Source organism: Hemicordylus capensis, chromosome 1 (genome assembly GCF_027244095.1).
Source record: "Hemicordylus capensis ecotype Gifberg chromosome 1, rHemCap1.1.pri, whole genome shotgun sequence".
Lineage (NCBI taxonomy): Eukaryota > Metazoa > Chordata > Lepidosauria > Squamata > Cordylidae > Hemicordylus > Hemicordylus capensis.
The window spans coordinates 316,328,149-316,353,127 of record NC_069657.1 but is presented as its reverse complement, the minus strand read 5'-3'; the positions used below and the strand labels follow the sequence as shown (position 1 = coordinate 316,353,127).

General features: G+C 42.9%; 1 protein-coding gene across 5 annotated transcripts in view; it reads left to right on the top strand.

Moving 5' to 3' along the window:
* The window catches only part of RNGTT (RNA guanylyltransferase and 5'-phosphatase), a 278,619-nt gene that overhangs the window by 160,776 nt on the left and 92,864 nt on the right, over positions 1 to 24,979 (top strand). For 2 of the 5 annotated variants that reach the window (XM_053287325.1, XM_053287323.1), the window contains one exon: positions 7,435 to 7,503. The exons of 2 other annotated variants lie outside the window; for them this stretch is intronic. In XM_053287325.1, the coding sequence (XP_053143300.1) occupies positions 7,435 to 7,503 (69 nt within the window). Of the gene's footprint in view, positions 1 to 5,034; positions 7,262 to 7,434; positions 7,504 to 24,979 lie in introns of those variants that run through there. One more of the 5 variants, XM_053287327.1, reaches the window with a different exon arrangement.

Below are 24,979 nucleotides of genomic sequence, written 5' to 3'. Positions count from 1 at the left end.
GTAAAAACTTGGCTACCCTCCTAACAAGCCCATAATGATCATGTGTAAGGGTCTATAGATTTTGGAATACCGTGGCCCTCTTCAGCTACTTGGCTGGTTTTAAACTAGAAGGCAGTCTTGCATTAAACATTTGAATAATATTCTATCTATAAGTTTAATTCAGCAAGCTACCTAAGCAGGATATAGACTCCCTTTTGTCTGAGATGTAAGCACAATGGCTGAAGTGTCCATCTGACATAGATGTGTTAGGTATAGGACATCTTGCCTTGGGGCATAGGCAGACTACATGAGTCATTGGGAATGCTGCCAGGTTTTCAATTTTAAGACCTTGGGATTTAAGCTCTACAACTTATTGATTAGATGTTGATTATAAAAACTGATTTTGTACATCAACATATCATCCTATAATTGTCTACAACTTTGAGGATGTATTTATTTATAGCCAGTAATAAATAGAAGATTTAACATCTAGTGTTTCACATTTCATGACTGTTACTTCCAGTAACATGAAATAATACATAGATGTACAAATAGCCTTTAAAGTGAGTGAATGCTTCATAAGGTGTATTTTTAATACTGCTGTATGTCATCAGTTTAAGTGCCCGGGACAATTTTAAAATGATCACATGCTGTAACTCAGAGTTACCAGTGCCTTGATTGTTTTTCTCTCATGTAACAGATGGCACTCACTGTGAAAGACTGACAAGCTGTGGGATCGCAAAGCATTCCTAATAAACCTCATCATATGTTAAACTTGACCTGACATTAATCAGGTTTGCAATGCTACAAATGAATCATGGATAGTAATTAGTGAGCTGATGCTATTAGTGAGCACCAGTATCATGCTGTTTTTTCCTGTTTTAGGGAGGGGAATGCAGTTGTGTGGTTAATTGTATAGTTAGTACAATGTACTATCTTTAGAATTTTGAACAGTGAACTTACCCATCTTTCCCCCTCACCCAGCTTGACCCAAGATGTCAATTGTGTAGCCAGATATAGTAATCTTATTGAGTTGGCAAGTTCAGATTTTCACCTCAGTCAGGAGCTCACTGGGGTTTGAAGCAAGTCACTTACTCTTTGCTGCTGCTAGTTCCAAGCGTGAGTGTATTATTTCTTTCTTGTGTTCCTTCCCACCAACAAGGGAGAGACAAAATACAAGAGAGAGAGGAAGAGCACAGCTGTTGCACTCTGCTATGTTTCTCTAGCTGGACAATTCAGCAGTTGCTTCAAATTGAGTCTTGCTGGATTATCTCCCCCTCTTGAGCACTTTTGGGATGTTATAGCCCCCTGCTGTATTCCTTCCCCCAAATGGGTAGGAAATCTCACCTTTGGCCCTACACTCAGCCCCCAATTCAGCAGCATTGGTCTGAAGAAGTGCCCCAGCTTCCCGATGACCAAAACACCTGCCATCACAGTTATAGCATTTACCTTTTCAGATGAATGCTGCGTTAACTGTGAGCAGCATGGTGAGGGGGATGAGTGACGGACCCTAGTGGGACTTCCAACCAACTTTCGGTACCTTCTACAACACGAGGAGGCGGGTGGGGGGAATTTATAATGTCTCAAAGGACTTTTACCACCTGGCTGGTTGTACCAAGAACATCAGCACTCTCTCATATAACAGGAGTAAAGAGTGAGTGAGCAAGCACTTCAGACATATAGGTGTATAGTTACCTAGACACTATTCACTAGTGCAAATACCTAATTGCAAGGTTGAATAAAGCTAATTGAACCTTCCTTAAGGCTTAGTGTATCTAAGACAAAACAAAGACCTTTGAACTGGGAGTACACTTACTTTTGTGTGTAGCAAGATGGCAAAGCTTTAAAAATTGTCGTGGAACAGTAGGGAAGTGAAAAAACACATTGTCCCGCTAATTTTCAGCACTAAGCATTAGTGCTTAGGGGTCAAAGGGGCAAACTACCTCTTCTGTTGTACTGAACAGACCAGTATAGGTTTTTCCTGTCTAATAACATTTGTGGAGATAGGTAGGGGAGAAGTCTTTTGCCAGTTGTCCACATTTTCTGAATTCTCATTTTCCATGTAGAAGATGTGGACAATTCGCAAGACTCCCTCCCTCCCTCCCTCCCTATCCCCACAAATTTTGATTAGATGCTTTTGTATATGTCAGTATGAGAGATCCATCAAATCTCTACTCATCTAGGAAGTTATGGGATGCCTTTTGGTAAATCATATAGCTGTGTTGGTAGAATGGGTACAGCTTGGAACCTTTTGAAGAGGTTGAGATGATCAAGATTTTATTAACAGTAGAGCAAGTTCCTTAATTTAAAGAGAGTGGTGATGCCACATTCTTTCATTCCGCTAATGAGAAATTCAGGCATCTGATTGTTTTAATACTGTGGCAATTCTCCTGTGATGGTTTGTTTCATATAATTGTGTTGGTAGATAGTTACATTTCATTACTGTTCTCTGGGTTAACTGGAGCAGATTACAAATTAGTGAAGGGTTTGTTTACTTGGCGGACTGGTTCTAGTTCTGTCTATATACAGTACAGACAATAGTTCTGGTTAAATAACCCGTAAGGGTTTGGTAACTTCCTGAACAAACGAGTGGAAGAGCTCCACAGGGGAAGGAATTGGCCAATCAGTTTAAAAGAGTCGCAAGTGGACTATGATTGGCTAGCTCTGGCTGAAGATTCTGAGGAGAGGAGGTGTGCAGTGCCTCAGGAGTGAGATTGAGGAGGCTTGGAGGTGAATCTGAGAAGTTGGTAAAGTTGTGCCGTAAAGTCAACTCCTGGCGACCACAGAGCCCTGTAGTTTTCTTTGGTAGAATACAGGAAGGGTTTATCATTGCCATCTCGCACACAGTATGAGATGATGCCTTTCAGCATCTTCCTATATTGCTGCTGCCCGATATAGGCATTGCCTATAGTCTGGGAAACTTACCAGTGGGGATTTGAACCAGCAACCTCTTGCTCCCTAGGCAAGTTACTTCCCCACTGCACCATTTGGTGGCTGCATCTGAGAAGAGCTGAGGAAAAAAGGCAGCTCAGGGAGGAGAATGCAAGGGCAGGCACATTGGAAAGGCTCTGGGAAAGGCTGAGGGGGGAGCAGGCCATATGGCTCCAATCGAGAAGCTTCCAGGAAGCTGTGTGTCAGGTCCAGGTCCTTGGCCTAGTCTTCAGCAACTGAAACCTGTCATGGAATCTTCAGTGCTTAGCCACCACCAACCACCAACTGAAAACCAACAGCTGACTGGAAGGAGGGAAAACAAGGTCACTTTATTCTGGGACTTGTGTTACAGTGACTCCAGGGAGGAAAGGGAATCTGACTTGTGGGTTCAATAGGGAATAGAACTAAGACTTGCCATTTAACCAATCCCTTCAACCTCTTCAGTATATTGTTTATTCCCCCCACCCACCTTTCCTCCATTCTTGAACACCTGACTGAAAAACTGAATTTACTGTATAAAGGTTATCATTTGAGTGTGTTTGTGAATTCGTATTCCTATATTTTACTAATACAGGGAAAACTCGCAGTCTCACCATCTGTGTTTTTGCGTATCCACGGTTGTGTAATTGATACTCTATTTCATTATCTGTGGATACTGAAGGGTTAAAATCTACATATCCGCAGTTCGTAGAGGAACCATTTTGTAAGCAGGATGTAAGCAGGAGCAATTTTGTGGCTCATTTCTTTTTCAAAAGGCATTTTGCCTCTTTGCGGTTTTGTGGGGCATTTTGCAGTTTAGGGTGCATTGCTGGGCACAAGGAGACCCAGTGGAGTTGGTTTCTTGCTTTCTTTGGCTGGCTTTCTACTTTTTTACACACACACAAACACCCTGCCCTCCGCATCCAGGAACCTAACCTCCTGTTTTTCATAGGCGCAATGCTTCTTTACTCGCAGTTTCGTTACTTGTGGTAGTACCCTGTTTCCCCGAAAGTAAGACCTAGCAGTAATTTCTGATGTACCGCTAATTGCCCTAGTGCATTTTGAGGGGCTAAAATTAATATAAGACACTGTCTTATTTTCGGGGAAACACGGGTAGGTGAGGAATGGAACCCCTGAGAGTAACGAGGTTTGCCTGGATTGAAACCATGCCTTATTACCACCTATTACAGGAGAAGTGAGATTCAGCGGTGATTTCATATTAAGGTTAACTAGAGATTGGTGGCAGAGGAGTTGTATTAAATGAACAGAGGAAGGCTTTTAGACAAAGAAACCTTTTACACTTACCCGTTTCAAGGACTTGTTCTGATGTCCCTATCCTGTCCTCCAACATGCATGAAAGCAGGAACAACACTTTGACTTGCCTAGAAGGCAGTGTGTGAACCAGGAGATCCCACCTTGAATTTGTCACAGTTTGAAGATGGGATCTCTTGATTCATACATTCCGCGTATGTGGAGGAGGGTGGTGGAGTTTCAAGATCACCACACATGGGGCAGAAAAATGTCTAAGCACTTCTGTTCTGAAAAATGATGGAACATGGTTGCATTTGACAATGATCCAGAAACTACTGTGCAGAAGTTAGGGATTCAGCCATTGCTTAGTTTTTTTGGCTTTCGTTTTGTGCAATTGTATGTCATGCATAATCATGGACAAAATTGTGACATGTGGACATAAGAAGAGCTGGTCTATGGGAGGAGAACTGGTCTTGTGTTAGCAAGCATGAATTGTCCCCTTTGCTAAACAGGGTCTTCCTTGGTTTGCACTTAAATGGGAGACTACATGTGGGCACTGTAAAATATTCCCCTTAGGGGATGTGGCTACTCCTGGAAGAGGTTCTGCATGCTTGTATGCAGAAGGTTCCAGGTTCCCTCCCTGGTGTCTCCAGAGGGGCTGAGAGAGACTCCTGCCTGTAACCTTGGAGAAGCCGCTGCCAGTCTGTGTAGACAGTACTGAGCTAGATGGACCAATGGCCTGACTAAGTACAAGGCAGCTTCCTATAATTATACTAGATGCATTTTTGTATTTATTTATTTTTTAGTATGTGATACTAGTCTTGACACTTATTTTAAAATGCATTGACAATGTTAGAGTCACCTCCTCCCATATGTATCTATCTGTGTCCTTAGATTGGCAGGGAATGCCGTGCTCTGCATACTGTTTTGTTCTGTCTGGAACAGAAGACTACAAGGACATCCATACTATGGAATGGTGCATCACACCTCTCACTATTAAACTTTCAATGCCAGATAAAAACCTGGATCTTTGAGAGAGCTGTCTCTTTGAGCGGATTTGTTCTGTTTTCAGTGGCTATACATTATGTTTAGCTATGGAATTTTTAGCTGACTATTTTATTTATTGTATGATTTTATTGATAATTGTATGTTTTATTGTATGCTGCTCTGTGTGCCATGTGAATAGGCAGAGAATGTTCTATATAATATATTATATTTGTGTACGTGTATGCACGCACATGTACTATATAATTCAAATTGCTATGTAGTGTACTATATAACACAAATACAACAAAGAACTTTTATAAAATGTTAATAGTTTATTATTGGCTCATGAAATTAAGTTATGTGGCTCTTCTCTTCAACTCTTCAAAATGCAAGCTAATATGACATCTTGAATTTTAATCCCCCCTTCTTGATTTGTGTCCATTTCTTTATTTATTATAAGTCATCAGTATTTTATTTAATAAATCTCAGAGTTAGCGTAACTAGAAACACCAACACAGTGCAGATGCAGTAACGACATAGCACTGTACTTGATATCTTAACTATGAATTTCATAAAAATTACTGCTTTATAATATAGTCTGTTCTTTAAAAACATGCACGTCCATTTGCTGTGTTCACTGTATGCATTTTGACTTGGTCTTCAGCAGCGTATATGTATTGGAATAGTTTCAATATACAATGCATACTTGGGAATCCTCCTGTGCAAATAATAAGCAGTCAGATGTATGTATGTATGTATGTATGTATGTATGTATGTATGTATGTATTTATTTATTTATTATATTTCTATATCACCCAAAACGTGCATCTCTGGGTGGTTTACAATTTCTCCCAAGTCTCCAGAAAAGATCTGTTATCATAATGATATCCTCATTGTTTTCTATCTAGCATCCATGAGGTTAATTCAAAAATGCACATATTTCTATAAAACGTATTAAATTCAACTAGCTAGAGAAAAATATTTATATTCAGGCTCTGCTTAGTTGAACACAGTGGCTAAATTGGCTGTGTTCTTTGTATATATTTCATTCAACGTGTATTTGTGATTTCAGGTATCTCTTCAAATTCAGCAAGCTGCTAAGTCAATTATGCTTTGTGAAGGAATTCTAGCATTTTGGTCTGGGAGGGGCTGGGGAGTACGTTTGTTCTTATTGGTATATTTTTGGAGCACTGTCATGGGTGTTCACCTTCCTTTTGGGGCAGAATAAACATGGTAGGCAGGTAAAAATAATTACAGTAGTAGTAGTTTCAATTAAGGACTAGCTTTTCACAGTTGCTGTTAACCCTACAAATTGCAGTGAAGTAATTTTGTCTCCAGAGGCTTGTTGATGCACAGTTGTAAAAAAAAAAAACCTCTTAACAGCTCAAAATGTTCAGCTCAGAATACTCTTACATCCAAAAAACTGAGCATTTCATAGTAAAATCCTTACAAATATATACCTAACTTCCACAAACTAACAGAAAGACAGAAGAGAGGTGGAAAAAAATATGTGGCCTTGGAAGAGATAATCAAAAGTAAGATGGCCTATGCATTCAAAAAAGAGCATATTGATTCAAATGCAGCAGGTCAAAAATAATGCAACGTTTGAAGAACCTGTTTACATGTGAACTGGCTCCTATTCATTCACCTTGAGATTCAGGCTGTTGTTCAGACTTGCATGAAGGCACTTGTTTGTGTGAACTGATGCTTTTGCATAGGTGATACAAAAATACAAATATGATGGATAGCTGTATACCGCTTTTCAACAAAAGTTCCCAAAGTGGTTTTACATAGGTATAAATAAATAAATTACATAGATATAAATAAATAAACAAAATGGCTCCCTCTCCCCAAAGGGCTCATAATCTTTTTGTTGTTGTTAAAGTAGATGCACTTGTGTTACTTACTGTGATGACTGTGGTCCTAACACCATCCCTGGATTCTCCTGAGGCAGTGGGATGGCATATGTGAATTGACCTTCAGTGTTTAAGAATATTGTATGAAGTTGCCATTTTTGTGTCTTTTTTAAATAAATAAATACATTAAATAAATGTAATACATTATCTGGAGCACAATCTTCAATTTGTAAATTATAACAACTGAATTACTTGTTGGTTTTCTTGGTACTATTAAATCTGCTATGCTCATTGGTGGTTTTTCTGATCATTTGAATAATAGATTCTAGAAACTGTTTTCCATCAGTGCTGATTTGTAGTTGTTTGGATGTTATAGAAGTATCTTATATGTTACATGGTTATTTTACTTTTATGACTGTAAAACCAAATCATTATTTGGTGTTTCTTGCAGCTCCTTGAGGGAAATTTTGCTAGAGAAGTCAGTCATGAAGTGGATGGATTAATTTTTCAGCCTATAGGAGTAAGTTGCCATGTTTCTGGTTTTTGGTTTTTTTTAATCATGCTATAATAATGTTTTAGATATGTGGATTCATCAATGTGCTATTGAAAGAAAAGTATGTTAACTCCCAGAAAAATGTTTAAGCAAGGTAATTTATATCCAAAATGCCTTCTTCCTGTTTTTTAGTAAAGTTGTCAGTGCAGAACCTTTTGGCTTCCATATGGTATCCTATGTTACCCAGAAATCTTCACAACTGTTTATCAAATTATGTGTGGCACTGCATATTTTTCCAAATACACCTTTTGATTACAAAAATTAAATCATAAATACTCAAGCATATTCCCTCTATATTCAATCGTAATGGATATTCACTCCAGTAGTTGTTCACTCTGTATGTTAGAGGTGTTGATTTAGTATCAGAAAAAATGGAGGTAATCACACAGGACTATAACATAACTGCTCTTTATTGTTAAAACTCAGGATCTGCCAAAGCTCCACCCAACAGCTACAGCTCCCAAAAACAACATGAGATGCAGAGGTCCCCAAAGCAGCACAATGTAGTGGTTAGAGTGTTGGACTAGGACCAGGAAGACCGAGTTCAAATCCCCATTCAACCATTAAACGCATTGGGTGACTCTGGGCCAGTCATGTAGCTCTCTGCCTAACCTACCTCTCAGGGTTGTTGTGAGGATAAAAATAACTATGCACCACTCTGAACTCCTTGGAGGAAGAGTGGGATATAAATGTAAAATGCAACTGGTGGACTTAGAAGGTCCAGGGGATTTGTACTTTGATTATAGGCAAGAACAGTTATCACTCTCATCCTTTAATGACTCTGGTAATTCCGCAGGCAGTGTAGCAGACACAACAGCTCCCGAGTGCTCTAAGGAAGATGCTTCTGGTGAGTTTGTCGGCACAGCTCACTCTTGGAAGAACCCTTCTCAGTTGATCAACATAGCAACACCACACTAGTCCATCTGCACACTGGGCCTTGTACAACACGTCCAGTGACCTCAATGATAATGGAAGGAACCCACCTTGGTCCAGATCCATAGTTCCTTGCAAAAATCTGTTCATGTAGAACAAATCAACAGAGAGTCGGTGCTGACAGAGTAGCATCCAGAGCATAGTCCTGTTTGTCTTGTAAATCCTCAGTTAAATTTGGATGGAGACAGTCAAGGCAAATTCTTAGATGTCACCCATAAGTAACTCAGCAGGACTGACTCCTTTTGTTGAGCAAGGAGTAACATGATGAGCAATCAGAAACCTGGCAAGACATGTTGGCCAGTCTCCTCCAACAATCCACTTCAGGGCATCCTTGGTTGTCTGCACTATGTCGTTAGTTAGTTAGTTATCTCTCTGTCTATCTATCTTACTATTCTCTCTCTCTCTCTCTCTCTCTCTCTCTCTCTCTCTCTCTCTCTCTCTCTCTCTCTCATATTTTTATACTGCCAGATATGTACATCTCTAGGCAGTGTACAAAATTTAAAATATTTAAAAGTCACAAATTAAAATACATGAAAATAAAAACAATAGAATAAAATAATAAAGTAAGTTTTTTTAACATTATTACCATTAATTATAATTAAAAGCCTGAGAAAACAAAGTCTTGAGGTTCTTCCTGAAAACTAATAAGGAAGGAGATGCTTTTATTTTAGAACATATTTCATAGCCCAGGGGCCACAGAGAAAGCCCAATCCTGGGTCACCACCAAATGAGCCGGTGGCAACCATAACCAAACCTCTCCAGAATATCGTAACAGGTGGCAGGGATTCTGACAAAGGAGGCGCTCTCTCAAATAGCCTGGACCCAAGCTCTTAAGGGCTTTATAGGTAATTAGCCTGGACCCAAGCTGTTAAGGGCTTTATAGGTATTAAACAGCACTTCATATTTCACCTGGAAACATCTCAGCAGCCAGTGCAGTTCTTTTAAAACCGGTGTTATGTGGTCCCTTCATGTTGTCCCAGAGACCAATCTGGCTGCAACATTCTGTACTAATTGTAGTTTCTGGACTATGTACAAAGTCAGCCCCACGTAGAGCACATCACAGTAGTCAAGCCTGGAGGTTACCAGCATATGTACCACTGTTTTAAAGGTCATTCATCTCTAGGAATGGACTTAGCTGATGTATTAGCCGAAGCTGATAAAAAGCACTCCTGCCCACCGCCTTAACCTGAGAAACCAGGGAGAGCTTTGGGTCCAGCAGCATTCCCAAGCTACGAACATGATCTTTCAGGGGGAGTACCATCCATCCAGTCTGGCCATTTCCTTGGGGATGAGGTCCAATTGTGGCATCTTGAATAAGGCTTCTGTGCGTAAAGTCCTTAAACTAGCTGATATTAATGCTGACTCATTGTCTGAGACAGCAGTGTCAGGAAATCCATGGGTTGCAAATAAATGGTGCAGTGCTGTGATTGTCACAGTAGATGTTTGTGAGGGCACTAAGACTACTTCAAGGCATTTAAAGTAGGAGTCCACTACAGTCAAGATGTTGTTTCCCTGAAATAGTCCTGTAAAGTAAATATGGATTCTCGACCAATCCTTCTTGGTCGCTTCCCAGGGAAAGGTAGTGAGTGTCCTTGGTGGAGTATGTCAAGTAGCCTGGCATGTGCTGCACTCATGTAAAGTCTCTTCAATGTCTGAGTCAATTGCAGGCCATCAGACATAAATTCCAATTTTGCTGATGGCTCATTCATCCAATCATGTTGTTCTTTAAATCACCAGACAACTGGTGCAACAGATGGATCCAAATGGAATGACAACAGCTTTCCTTGTTAAGCTCCCAGTTCCTCACAAAACACCATGGGAAATCTGGTCTGCTAGCTGACCAGTAGTAATGGTATGAATTCCTTGGACACTGATTCCTAGTGGTATGAACCAGTTTTTTTCTGTCAGGTTTCTGTGTTCGATAAGTGGAAGCTTCCCTTGGTAGTAGCCATACTGCACATCCACATTGCTGCTTCCAGCAAGATCAACTTTCTGCTTGTTGTAGTCATAGACAATACATGATGGACTCAACAACTTGGATGGAGGCTCCTGTGAAAAGATGTGATAAAGTGTATCTTCGTTGATTATAGATACTTAAGACCCAGAGTGGTCCGATAACTCCTTGATCTGTATGCAGATTACTGCTGCTTCTTGCCTCCTCAGGGGCAGTGGACCTACTCTTATGGTCTGCCCCCGGCACCTTATGGATCCTGATGGTTTCAGAGGGCTCTTGGGAATATTCCCAGCAATCGGGTGAGCACTTCTCCAGCGCAGCTCATTGAGGCCTAGAACATGCAGGCCACAAGGGTTCTGGATGCGATTGCCACTAAGCGGCCTTTCGGGATTTGTGCATCCTGGCTTCCTTGGTTCACTCAGGAGCTTAGGGAGATGAAGCACCTTAAGAGATGCCTGGAGCACCACTGGAGGAAAACTAATGCTGAAGCCAACCAAGCATGGTTACTCTCTCATCTTCGGGAGTATTCCATGGTGATAAGGGCTGCAAAGTCTGTTCATTTCTCCGCTCTTATTGCATCAGCTGTCTCCTGTCCAGCGGCCTTTTTCTGATTCACCCGTGCCCTGCTTGGGGATGCAGATCTAGTGGAGGTTGCATCTGGCCGCTGTGACGTGTTTGCTAGATTCTTCATTGATGAAGTCACTCGCCTTTGGCAGAAGTTGGACTCCAATTGCACAGGATCTGATGAGATGACGGAGACCTTATCTTATATGTTATCTGGGATGCTTTCGAGCCTGTTGAGGCTGAGGACGTGGACAGGATTATCTCTGGTATGGGTGCTGCTACCTGTAGCCTGGACCCTTGCCCCTCCTGGCTTATTAGAGTAGCTGGCAGGAATGTGTGGTCCTGGCTTTGGGAGTTAGTAAACTCTTCTTGATGGGTCTTTGCCGGCAGCCTTAAAAGAGACTGTGGTGTGCCCTCTTCTGAAGAAGACTTCTCTCGATCCTGAGGTCCTTGATAACTATAGGCCAATTTCTAACCTCCCTTTTCTTGCGAAGGTTTTGGAGAAGGTTGTATGTGCCCGGCTTGAGAGAGTTCTGGATGAAGCTGATTTTCTAAATCCTTGTCAGTCGGGTTTCAGGCCATGGCATAGCATGGAAACAGCACTGGTCTCTCTGGTTGGTCTTGTATCGTGACCTTGATGAGGGTAGCACCCTTCTCTTGGTCCGATCTCTCAGCAGCTATTGATACCATTGACCATGGTATCCTCCTGAAGCACCTGTGCTAGTTGGTTATTGGGTAACTTCTTGCAGTGGTTCCGTTCCTTCCTTAGTGGGCACTTTCAGTCGGTGTGTATTGGTGGTGAGTGCTCTGCCCTCTGGCTTCTCCTTTGTGGGGGTGCCTCAGGGCTCAGTGCTCGCATCCATTCTCTTTAACATGTACATGAAACCATTGGGGCAAGTCATCCATCGGTTTGGGGTGAGATTCCATCAATATGCCGATGATACTCAGCTGTATATTGTCACCCCAGGCCAGTCTGGAGATGCCATTTCTGTGCTTGCCCATCTGGGGGTTGTCAGGGTCTGGATGGGCCAAAACAAGCTCAGACTTAATTTCTCCAAGACTGAGTTGCTTTTGCTTACTCCTTGATCTGGCCAATCGTTACCTATTTGCACTGGTTACCTATTTGCTTCTGGGTCCAATTCAAAGTGCTGATTCTTAGCTTTAAAACACTTCAGGGCTTAGCTCCTGTTTGCCTACATGGACACCTCTCCCAGCCAGTCCTGTCCTGTGAGATCTTCTCAGGTTGCCCCTTCTTTCAATACTTGGTCTCAGAGAGGTCCATAGTACTAGGGCCCATGGAAGGGCTTTCTCTATTGCTTCCCCTTCACTTTGGAATTCTCCCCTGCCACCCCAGATTTAGTCTTCCTCCTCCCTTTCAACCTTTAAAACCTTATTGAAGACTTTTCTTTTCTGCCAGGCATTTGCCCTTAAAATCTTTTTTTTTTTAAAGAAATTCTCAGATGCTGTTCTTGTTTTGTACACCGCCCTAAGTCTTTGGATTGGGCAGTATATTAAATCTTTAATAAATAAAATAAATAAATAATACTTCCAAATTGCACTTGGGACCATTAATTAATACTGTTGCAAACACTGCAGTATCTTTTTTATTTTATTTTATTTTATTTATTCGATTTCTATACCACCATTCTAAAAATGTCTCAGGGCGGTTTACATTAAAACAAAACAATTAAAATGAATTAACAATTAAAAACAGAGACTATAAAACACCATAAAACAATTAACAGTTAAAACATTCAAAACAGTTTAAAAAACCCTGGAAAACCAGGCTACAGCAAGTTAAAAACATTTACAACAAATTAAAAACCCAGGCCAGGCCAAACAGATCGGTTTTGAGGGCTCTCCTGAAGGCCAGTAATGAATTCAAATTATGGATTTCTACACGTAGTGCATTCCTTTCCACAGCCCAGGAGCAGCTACAGAGAAGGCCCACCTCTGAGTCGCCACCAGACATACCAGTGGTAACTGGAGACGGACCTCCTCAGATGACCTTAACGTGCGGTGAGGATCATGCAGAAGGAGGTGCCCTCTAAAGTAACCTGGACCTAAGCCGTTCAGGGCTTTAAAGGTAATAACCAGCACTTGGTATTTTGCCCAGAAACATATCGGCAGCCAGTGCAACTGTTTCAAAACAGGCATAATATGGTCTCTCTGTGTTGCCCTAGAGACCATTCTGGCTGCCGCATTTTGAACTAACTGAATTTTCCTAACTGCGTACAAAGGCAGTCCCATGTAGAGTGCGTTGCAATAGTCAAGCCTGGAGGTTACCAGCTGATGCAGCACTGTTTTGAGGTCGTCCTCTTCAAGGAATGGGCACAGCTGTTGAATCAGCCAAAGCTGATATAAAGCACTCCTGGCCATGGCCTCCACCTGAGATACCAGGGTGAGGCCTGGATCTAAGAGTACTCCCATGCTCTGTACCTGCTCCTTCCGGGGGAGTGTAACCCTATCCAGCACAGGAAGATCTAACTCACCCCTCAGATTCTGAGCCCCGCAAATGAGCACCTCCATCTTGCTTGGATTCAGTTTCAATTTATTATTCCTTATCCAGCCCATTACTGCCTATAAGCAGGCATTTAGGGAATGAATGCCGTTTCCTGATGATGAAGATGACAAGGAGAAGCAGATTTGGGTGTCATCAGCATACTGATAGCACCCAGCACCAAATCTCCTGATGACCTCACCCAGCGGTTTCATGTAGATATTAAAAAGCATTGGTGACAGATTTTTAGGCTCCTTGTCATAAACATTCTGAATGTGATACAGCTCTTGGGCTTCACCACCCTGTGAACAGTCACGTTCATATGAAGCTCCGTGGTGTGACTCATTATTATTTATCATTTATTTAAAATATTTATACCCTGCTCCTCCAGTGCACTATTGCTCGGGGCGGCTCACAACAATAAGATAGACACAAGATACAGTAAAATAATAAAATTAACTAAATTAAACAAAAAAAGTTTTCAGATAAAAAACCACAATCGTTATTAGGTTCAAATTAAAACTGAAAATTATAAAAAGCTAAGGAACCTACCATATATATATATATATATATATATATATATATATATATATATATATATATAAAAATAATAATAATGCAGCGTTAAAAAGTCTCCTTTAAAAGGTGCGTTTTAAGACTATTATTTTTTTAAAACACTGAGGGAGGGATCATGGTGAAGCTCTTTAGGGAGGTCCTTCCAAAGCCGAGGGGCCACAACCGAAAAGGTCCTGTCTCTAGTCCCTGCCAACCGGATCTCTGTTAGTGGTGGGGTCATGAGCAGGGACTAGGGGAGGGCCCTGGCAGATTCATATGGGCAAATGCGGTCCAACAGGTACCCCAGCCCAAGTCATGTAGGGCTTTAAAGGTCAATACTAGCACCTTCAATCTAGCCCAGAAGCGGACCGGTAACCAATGAAGCTGACTGAGGATGGGTGTAATACTCGTAAAGCGACTTGCACCCATGAGCATCCTTGCAGCAGCATTCTGAACTAGCTGAAGCTTCCAAACAGTCTTCAAGGGCAGCTCCACGTAGAGCGCATTGCAGTAGTCCAATCTGGATGTTACCATTGCATGAGTGACTGAGGTCAGGTCCAACTTCTCCAAGTAGGGTTGCAGCTGGCATACCAGCCCTAGTTGGTAAAAGGCGCTTCTGCACACTGCTGCCACCTGCATCTCCAAGGACAGTGTTGGGTCCAGAAGCACCCCTAAGTGGCAGACTTTGTCTTTCAGAGAGAGTGTGACCCCTTCCAATATGAGATTTACCTCATTACTCAGATGATCAGTTCTACCAGCCCAGAGCACTGCCATCTTATCTGGATTGAGTTTCAGCTTGTTTGCCCCCATTCAGTCCAGAACAGCCTCCAAGCCCCATTTCAGAGCATCCACTGCCTCCCTGGTGTCTGCTGACTTAAATGATAGAGCAGTGTGTCATCAGCATATTGATGGCACCACAGCTCACACCTACAGATGACCTCTCCCGGGGCTTCATGTAAATGTTAAACAGCATGGGGGACAGAATAGATCCCTGTGGCACCCCATAGGCCAAAGGCCAAGGGGTGGAGCAGGCATCCCCCAGCACCACCTTCTGAGTACGACCCCCTAGATAGGAACGGAGCCACCATATAATCGTGCCTCCAAGTCGCAACCCAGAGATATGTCTCAGAAGGATACCATGGTTGATGGTATCGAAAACAGCTGAGAGGTCCAGGAGGATCAACAGAGTCACACTCCCTCTGTCTATTTCCCAGCGTAGGTTATCCACCAGGGCAACCAAGACGGTTTCAGTCCCATATCCAGGTTGGAAGCCAGACTGGAAAGGATCTAAGTAATCAGATTCATCCAGGGCTGCCTGGAGCTGAGATGCCACAATGCTCTCCAACACCTTGCCTAAGAAGGGGAGGTTTGAAACTGGTCGAAAGTTATTTAAGTCATCTGGGTCCAATGAGGACTTTTTAAGGAGGGACTGCCTCCTTCAGGCAAGGGGGGACCATCCCCTGCTCTAAAGAGGCATTCACCATTCCTGCCACCCACTGACCCAGTCCCTCCCGACAAGCCTTCACCAACCATGAAGGGCAAGCGTCGAGGGCACATGTGGTAGGCCTCAACCTTCCAAGCAGACTGTTGACCTCCTCAGGCAACACAGTCTGAAAACCATCCAATATGACAAGACCAGAGCCATGTCAGCAACATCCAGTTCCGGTACCACAAAAATCTTGGCATCCAAGTCAGAACGAATATGAGCAATTTTATCTGCAAAATGTAAAGCAAATCGGTCACAGTGGGCTGCCAAGTGTTCTGTTTGATGGTCTTTGGGGTCCTCACCTAGGAGGCCCCAAACCACTCGAAAAAGCTGTGCTGGATGACATTGAGCTGGCACAACGGTAACAGAAAAGTAGGATTTTTTCGCCGCCATCACCACCATAGAGTAGGCCCTAATATGGGCTTTAGCCTGTGTTCAGTCACATTCATTCAGAGTTTTCCTCTAATGATGCTCAAGCCATCTACCAGCCTGCTTCATTGTCCGCAACTCACCTGTCTACTAGGGAGTCGCTTGGGCTCAGTGGTGGGGCGGACCATTCTAACTGGTCCCCCACCCCTGCAGAGGTATTGTGGGTCCACCCTCAGTTCAGTCTTCCCTAGGTAGTGATCTGTCCATGATAACGGTGTTGAGGCCTCCTGGACTATCCACGGAGCACCACTGTCCACCATTGACCCAAAAACCAAATCAAGTGTAAGGCCTGCCACATGTGTGGGACCAGAAATCAGTTGAGACAAGCCTATGGTCATCATGGAGGACATGAAGTCCCGAGCTGCACCAGACAAGGTGGCATCAGCGTGGATGTTAAAGTTCCCCCAGACTAACAGCTGTGGGGTCCTCAATGCCACATCTGAGACCACCTCAAACAGCTCAGGCAGGGAGGCTATTAGACAGCGGGGTGGGCGGGATACCAACAGAATCCCAACTTGGTCTCGCAATCCAATCACTACATGCAGTCACTCAAACTGTGGTTCGAGTTATTGTTCTTTGAATGGCATACTTGCTCAAGGTGGCCCTTCTTTGTATAAAACCTATATTCCACATCCCTGAATCTGCTCACACAGCACTGATGTAACCCTCCACAGCTTGAGTAGGGATTGTTATGCCTGGGCCTGTATGAAGGAATTGTGAAGGGTGCATTTTCTGTGTTCTGTTGACCCTGTTATCCAGAATTTTCGGTCTGCTTAGCATGAATAGCATTTAAATTAGTTGCTGCCACCTTGATTTCTGTAAGCTGTACTAATGCAGTTTCGCTGGCTAATACATCTTCTTGAGCCATTGCAAATGTCAAATTTGGCTTGAACAGGAGCCTTCGTTGGAGTGCTTAATTATAAACCCTCCACACAAGGCAATCCCTCAGCATATCTTCTAAGAAGTTCCCAAATTTTCAGTATTGAGAGAAATTACACAGCTCTGGGATATAAGCAGCAACATCTTCTCCAGGTTGTGAAACTTTTTTTTGTTAAATTTAAATCTCTGTACAATAAGATTTATGGTGTTGGTGAGAAATGAACCTTCAGTAATCCCACAAGTTCATCATATTTTTCACTTTGGTGAAGCAAGAGCGGAGAGTGCTCTTCTTATGGCAAATGTCTGGGCACCACAGACTGTCTATTTTTTAAAAAAATCTAAAAGGAAAGCCTCTCTGCATATGAATTCCAGGAAGCAGGTAAAAATCAAACTCTTCAGAGTGTCCAACAGCAGCTATCTTAGCACAGGACCTGCTCATGTTTCCAAGTGGAGCTTATTTCAAATTGCTTACCAGTAGCACTTGAGAACAGATCCACACTTTCTTCTGGTCTTCAGTTCTCAGCAGATCACCAAAAAGTGCTGAGTTGGTGGTAGGAAAAAATGGAGGGAATCATACAGGCCTAAAAACACAACTGCTCTTTATTGTTACAACTTAATACCTGTAGAAGCTCCAAAAAACTATATGAGCTACAGAGGTCCAAAAAGCATTAACTAACAATTTGTTCTGATAAGAACTAATCTGCCTACTTTCCTTTCACCATAATCTTAATTGAGAATTACCATTTTCACATGTTATTCCACTTCTGCCTCAAATGTACATGTTTCCACACTCTTGAATTGGGATGGATGACATCATCGCAAACTATGCTGTTGAGATGTCCATATTTATCTCTACAGCTGTTCCAAATTTGGTTCAAATCAGGCAGTTCACAATTTAGCCCACATGTGCCTTAACGTTTGCACATTCACCATCTTGAATTGGGGTGGATGACACCATCACAAACTGTGCCTTTGAGGTGTCCCTATGTATCCCAGCTATGCCAAATTTGGTTCAAATTGGTCCAAGTATTGCGAGGTTGATATAGGGACCTACGGATGCAGAAAGCTTGGGTGATCTCATAAACTGGCATTCATAACAATCGGATTAAATAAATGTGGGCACTGAGTACAGATCTTGATTACTATATTATTTCTGAATTGGGGAAGTTCTCTAGCACTTTGAAGTGGAACTTGTTAATCACAGGAAAAAGAATGGCATACATATTGATTTGGCAGTTACTTTTCTGAATATATAGAAGAAACAGAACAGATAATTACATGCAACAAAAAGGATAAGAAAAGGAAAGTAATAGTAATCTTTTCCTTGCTCTAAATTGCAGTAGGCTTAACATAATTCATGTTAGCCATAAGTCTATTCAGAAGACAAACAATTAAAAACAATTATATCATTATTCTTAGAGTTAAACTCAGTTTCTTCACAAGTTAATGGTATGTGACTGCTCTTACTTTATGGGCTTTGTTACAATGACAGCAATGTTACAGTATCTCAAGGAGAAAAGAATTAATTATTTATGTTTTGGTGTTGTACTTAATGTGTAACATTTGTTGGGTATGCAGTGTTGTGGATCCGGTGTACAATTTATGTTTTGAAAATGTTCATTTTCAGTATGCTTTGAAAGGTCAGTAACTACCTCCCAACATGAATTTACATATTCTGGATTTAAAAGTAACTAACTACCCTGCTATGTCCTACTATGCTGCCTCATCATGGGGTGGGGGTATGTTCTTGGGAGGGCTGAGCGAAGTACGCCAGGAAGTATACTCCCAGTAGGGTCACCCAAAGCGTGAAGGTCATCCCAGCTGCCCAGCTAAAGCAAGCAGCTATTTTGGGCAGCAGCAATATAGGAGGGTGCTGGAGGTGGATGATCACTTCAGTGATAACGACAAAGGCATCATTTCATACTGTGCGGGAAAAGGCAATGGTAAACCACATCTGTATTTTACCAAGAAAACCACATGGATAGACAGAAGGGAATGATTGTCGATGCAGTGCTGGATGATAAGTCCCTCAGGTCGGATGGTACTCAACATGCTATTGAGGAAAAGCTGAGGATCTCGGAGTACCAATGGTGTTTATGACGCGGTTAGACTAAAGCCTTTTGGATGTCTAGCAGCTGATGTTGCCATGCAGGAAAAGAAAATCCGAAGCTGCAAAGACAGAAACAATGGGAAAGTGGAACGTAAGAAGCATGAATATGGGAAAGCCTGACACACTGAAAGATGAAATGAATCGACTACAGATTGACATCTTGGGCATCAGTGAATTAAAATGGATTGGAATGGGACACTTTCAGTCAGAAAATCATACCGTTTACTACTCAGGACAAAAAAAGCAAAGGAAGAATGGTGTTGCTTTCATAGTCAGGAAGGATATAGCAATGCCAGTACTTGGGTGCAATGCAGTCAGTGATTGACTAATATCAATTAGATTTCATGGACAGCCCTTTAACATGACAGTTTTTCAAGTCTATGCCCCAACAACTGATGCAGAAGAAGAGGAAGTTGATGAGTTTTTTATGCTCAAGTTCAGTCTGAAATTGACAGAACATGCAAGCAAGAAGTGATGCTGGTGGTTGGAGACTGGAATGCCAAAGTTGGAAAAGGTAAGGAGGAAAACACAGTCGGTCTATATGGCCTAGGAAACAGAAACAAAGCATGAGAACGACTTATTAGTTTCTTTGACGTGGTCTCTGTCTTTTATACAAATGGGCTATGCTCCTGCGCAGAGACCTCATCGGAACCTAACAAGCTCAATTCTCCCGCTTTGAGTGGGAACCCCGCCCCCAGCTGCTATATGTGGCTGTGCCACTCCTCATCTCCTCAGTCTTCGTTGTCCGGGCTTCAGTAGACGTCATGGAATCTGCAGCTCGGCAATGAGTAGGTATTCTATCTATTTTTTCCTGCTTTCTTTCTTTCTTTCTTTCTTTCTTTCTTTCTTTCTTTCTTTCTTTCTTTCTTTCTTTCTTTCTTTCTTTCTCTTTCTTTCTTTCTTTCTTTCTTTCTTTCTTTCTTTCTTTCTTATTTTTTTGCATAGTAGCATTTTTTTCTTGTTTTTTTTTTTTTTTTTTAATGGATTTTCCCCTTCTTTGGAGCTCCAGTCCCAGCTGGGACGGAGTGTGCTGGCTGGCTGGCATTTATGCCAGGCATGACGAACTTCAAGAAATGCATTCTTTGTGGATCTAATATCCCTTCCCCCGATACTCATGCCGAGTGTCTTCTCTGCTTGGGGGAATCCCACATTGTCAGAGGTTTATGAAGCAGGCTCACAAGAATAGGGCTTCTCACCTGCGCACAGTCCTGTGGGACTTGGCTTTCCGTTCTTCGGAAGCCTTATCGTTGAAGCGGTCCGTTAAGATGGCTTCTTCAGCACAGTCGGAGCGTTGGGAATCTGCTTCTGTGGAAGTAGACAACCCAGTCTTGATACCAGTTGTTGATCCCTTGATGGTTTTGAGTGCTTCGGTGCATTCTGAGGACTTGCCTCAGCATCTTCTGCCCGTGGTGCCGAATCCTTCTCCGACTCCTTCAATGTCGAAGCTGAAGAAGAAGACGAAGTTGCCTCATGATTTGCCAGCGAGTCAACACGTCCCTCTTATCCCAAAGAAAAAGAAGACTGTGTTGGTCCCTGTGTCAGAGGCCCCATTGGCCAAGAAGCCTAAGATGGACCATGGATCATCCAGCAAGGGCTTCGGGCCCACCCGTACTGAAGTCGGTTTCTGTTCGGCATAGCTCACCGCAGGCTAGGGACTCATTCGCCTTGGTGCCTGATCATGCCCGCATGAACAGAGAACTGTCGGTGGTGACTGACAAGCCTGGATATGCTTCATCCAAGGGGGAGGTGTATTCTGTGGACAAGCCCACAGAAGATGCATCGTGGCTACCTTGCTGTGGTTTGCCCCCTCGGCGGCGTCAGGAGCGTCTCCCTACTATGGATCAGAATTCCTGTTGGGACTCGGATGACCGCTCCTCTGACTATAGACAGGATTGGGACTGTCGTGAGTCCGTGCATACAGATAGGTACCGTATGCTGGAACGCCGCTCCCCTTTGCATGAGGTTGAGCCATCTTCTTATGGCACTTGGCGCTGGGACTCGGGAGCTTATGGACATTACCAAGTAGACTATAGTTTGGGCTACTCAGAATATGCTAGGCTCCAATACAGCTCTCGATACCTGGAAGGTCCCGTGTATGGGAGACCCGGAACTGTTAGGGAGTGGTGTGAGCCCTCCTCACACTCGGAAGGGAAGCCTCGCTCTCGATGCCCACAACGTTCCTCTCAAGAGCGGCTTAAGCGGTGCGATTTGCCTTCTGCAACTCGGGTTCCGCAACAGGCATTGCAGCCTGTTTAGGTACTGTCGACGGAGCCTCCAGCCTTGGTACTGGACATTGCGGGAAGCAAGATGGACTCCCCTATGCTTTTGGTGGCCTTGGACCAAGATTCTTTGATGCTTCCCTAATCAGACTGTGAGAGCGATCCTGTCTCCCCGGGATAGGAGGTTGGTTCCCCCAGGTTGTTCCCTCTGGACCTACAGTCGGACTCAAAGCCCATTTCTCCATGGGAGGATTATAAGCAGTACTCCGTGTATGTGGCCCGCATAGCTTCTGCTTTTGGTGTGAGCCTTGGTATGCAGCACAAGGGGGAATTGGACCCCTGTTTAACCTTATTGATGTGGAGGCCAAGGTACTGGCCGCTTTACCCCTTAACTCGGCATTGTTGGGGGTCATGCAAGGCCATTGGAAAAAGCCAGCCACTCTTTCTGAACCCAATAGGTGCTTGGAGAACTTTTATAGGATACAACTGCAGGATGATACTACTTTCCTAAAGAATCATCCTACCCCAAATTCTATTGTTGTTGAGGCGTCTATACAGAAGGCCAGGGGTCACAGCCAGTCGGCTCCGGGTGACAAGGAGGGCAGAAAATTAGATTTCTTTGGGAAGCAGCTTTATTCAGCCTCGGCTCTTCACTTAAGGGTGGCCAACTGTCAGGCCTACAATGCCCGCTATAAACACTTTCTGTGCGAGAAGGTGGCTCCCTTTTTGTACCTACTGCCACAGAACAAACATAATCCTACTAAGGTATTTCTCCATTAAGCACTACAGGTGGCGAAACAGGAGCTCTACTCGGCTAGGCACTCGGAGTGTGCGGCCAAGGTAATGGCCACGTCAGTGGCTCTCAGGCGGCATGCCTGGCTGCGTTCCTCTGGTCTGACTTATGAGGCCCGTGCCAGGGTCGAGGACCTCACCTTTGAAGGTTCCAGCCTCTTTGCGGAACAGATGGACAACACGCTCCAGAAGTTGAGGAGCACGGCAAGGTCCATGTCTAATTCTTCCTTGACACACAAACCGCAGAAGTTTTCCAGGTGGTCCCCTTATCAACAGCAGAAGGGCCCTTCTCAGCAGCAAGTGTTTAGCAGTGATTTGATTTCTGACTGGGACTTTCCATACAACTTCAGATCGTCCATGTACAGCAGATGGTTTATTTTACTTGATGTTTTAGATGTTTGGTATCCGAGGCTTGTTTTGTTTAGTATTTGTGAAAGTGGGGTCATGGCAATTACAAACAACAGAGGGGATAGTGAGTCCCCTTGGAAAATGCCTCTTCTAATGCTAACCTGTCCAAGTGTCTCGCCACTGATTGTTAACTGTGTACTCCACATGCTCATTGCTTTTTTAATAAATATCTGAATGTTTTTGCTGACACCAGTTGTTTCTAAACGTTTTAGTATCCATGTATGAGGCAATGAATCGAATGCTTTCTTGTAGTCAATCCATGCAACACTTAGATTGGTTTTTCTTCTCTTGCAATTTTCTAAAATCATTTTGTCAATCAGCAGCTGGTCTTTTGTGCCTCTGGTGTTCGGGCAATTTCCTTTCTGTTCAGCTGGAAGCTGTTTGTTAGTTAATAAGTGTTGCATCACTTCATCTGCTATTATTCCAGTTAATAATTTGAACATGGTTGGCAGGCAGGTTATCGGTCTAGAATTACTTGGAACTGCACCTTTTGCTGGGTCTTTCATGATGAGATGAGTTTTCCCAGTTGTTAGCCATTGTTCAACATCACCGCCTTGCAAAATGTGATTGAACTGTTTTGATAGTTGTTTATGAAGGCTTGTTAGGTGTTTAAGCCAAAAGCCATGCAGTTCATCGTCGCCTGGCACAGTCCAATTTTTAATTTTCTTTGCTCTTTCACTTATTAATTCTGGTGTTATTATTAGATCTTGCATTTGTTGGTTACATTTTTCGACCTCTTTCATCCAGCCTGCTTTTTTATTATAATCTATTGGATTGTCCCATAATTTCTGCCAGAATTGCACTGTTTCTTCTTTATTTGGTGTTTCTAGGTTTCTTGCAGTTTCTCATTCTATGCTTTGGTAGAAACGTCTCTGATTGGACTGGAATTGGAGATTCTGCCTGTGTTGTGTAATTCTGGCTTCATACCTGCTAATCTTCTTTGACACTGCTGTTATTTGCTGCTTTATTATTTCCAGGACTTCTCTAATTTTCCTTGAATCTAGGTGGTATTTTTGAATCAGATACTGTTTGGTGTTTTCATTCTTCAGCTTCTTGTCTTTCATATCTTTCAATTTACTAGCATCTGATCTAAGCCTGGAGATTTTATTTTCTAATCTAATCTTCCATTTAGGTGATGTACTGCTTTCTTTTTTTACAGTTCCACTGATCTTATATCCGAGCTCTTGTGTTGTTATTGTTGCTGCACTGTACATTAGTTGGTTTGTTTCTTGCAAATTATTGGTGGTTATTTCTGCAACTGCAGCATTGACATATTTTAATGCCTGAGCAAGTTGTTTTTTGGCAACTGTTTTTAGAGCTGGAAGTCGAACCCTGGTGGTTGTTTGGTTCATGTGCTCAGTTATTTTTTGCTTTAGTTCTTGTTGCTTTTCTGTTAAACGGCATTCAGGTTTTTGAGGTGAAGGCAAAGGGGAGGTTGCCTGGTTTTGATTTTGAAACAGTTAAGTCACAGTGGCATCCCCTATTTCCAACAGCTCCTCCACCTGCGCCTGAGCAACTTCTTCAATTGGTGGTAATTCTTCTTCCATATCTTGAGCCTGTGTTGCTCTTTGCAGTTCTTCCAGCTCAACTCCTGTGAATACTTTATTTCTTATTATATATCTTCTCTGGTCTGCTAGCCTTTGTTCTGTTATTTCTGTATCTGGATGCTTCTCTTTCCAAATTTGGTACATTCTTTTAAAATAACCTCTTCTAGTTGGACTAGACTTGTAATAGCAGATCATGATTTCCTTGTTGGCATTTTTCGTATATTTTTTTCGGTTAAGCGATGTTTCTTCCAGTAACCTTGCAGTCTCCAGCCCTGGTTGCTCAACTGGAGATCCTGAGTCCTGTTGCCCAGATGTCCAGGAACTATAACACCTGGCGCGGTCCTTGTTGACCCGGGCGACGACCGATCTGGTATAGATTTATTAAAGTTATGTCTCACCATATTGTTGATGGGAGAGGCACTCTTTGTCTGGCTCCTCTGGTGAGACCTGTCCAGTATGGTTGGACCTCTGGCATAGCTCTCACCTTCCTAAGAGCACACAAGCCCCACAACCACGCCAAGGTAGTGCCTCACTGGGGTTTTTATTTTACATTTATATCCTGCTCTTCCCCCAAGGAGCCCAGAGCGGTGTACTGCATGCTTGAGTTTTTCTTTCACAACAACCCTGTGAAGTAGGTTAAGCTGAGTAGGTTAAGTGGCTGGCCCAGAGTCACCCAGCTAGTTTCATGGCTGAATCGGGATTTGAACTCTGGTCTCTCCGGTCCTAGTCCAGCACTCTAACCATTACACCACACTGGCTCTCTTACACCATGCTGGCTAGCAAAATAATGCCCAGTATTATCCAAAGCAGATTAGAGCCTTATATGGAAAGGGAAATGCTGGATGTTCAAGCTGGTTTCAGAAAAGGCTGAGGAGAATGAGACATCATTGCTGATGCACCCTGGATAATTGAGAAAGCCAAAGAATACCGGAAAGAAGTCAATATGAGCTTCATTGACTACAGAAAAGCCTTCGATTGCATCAACCATATCAAGTTGTGGAATATCCTTAGGAAAATGGGCATCCCAGAACATCTCATTGTTCTCATGAGAAACCTATACATAGGAC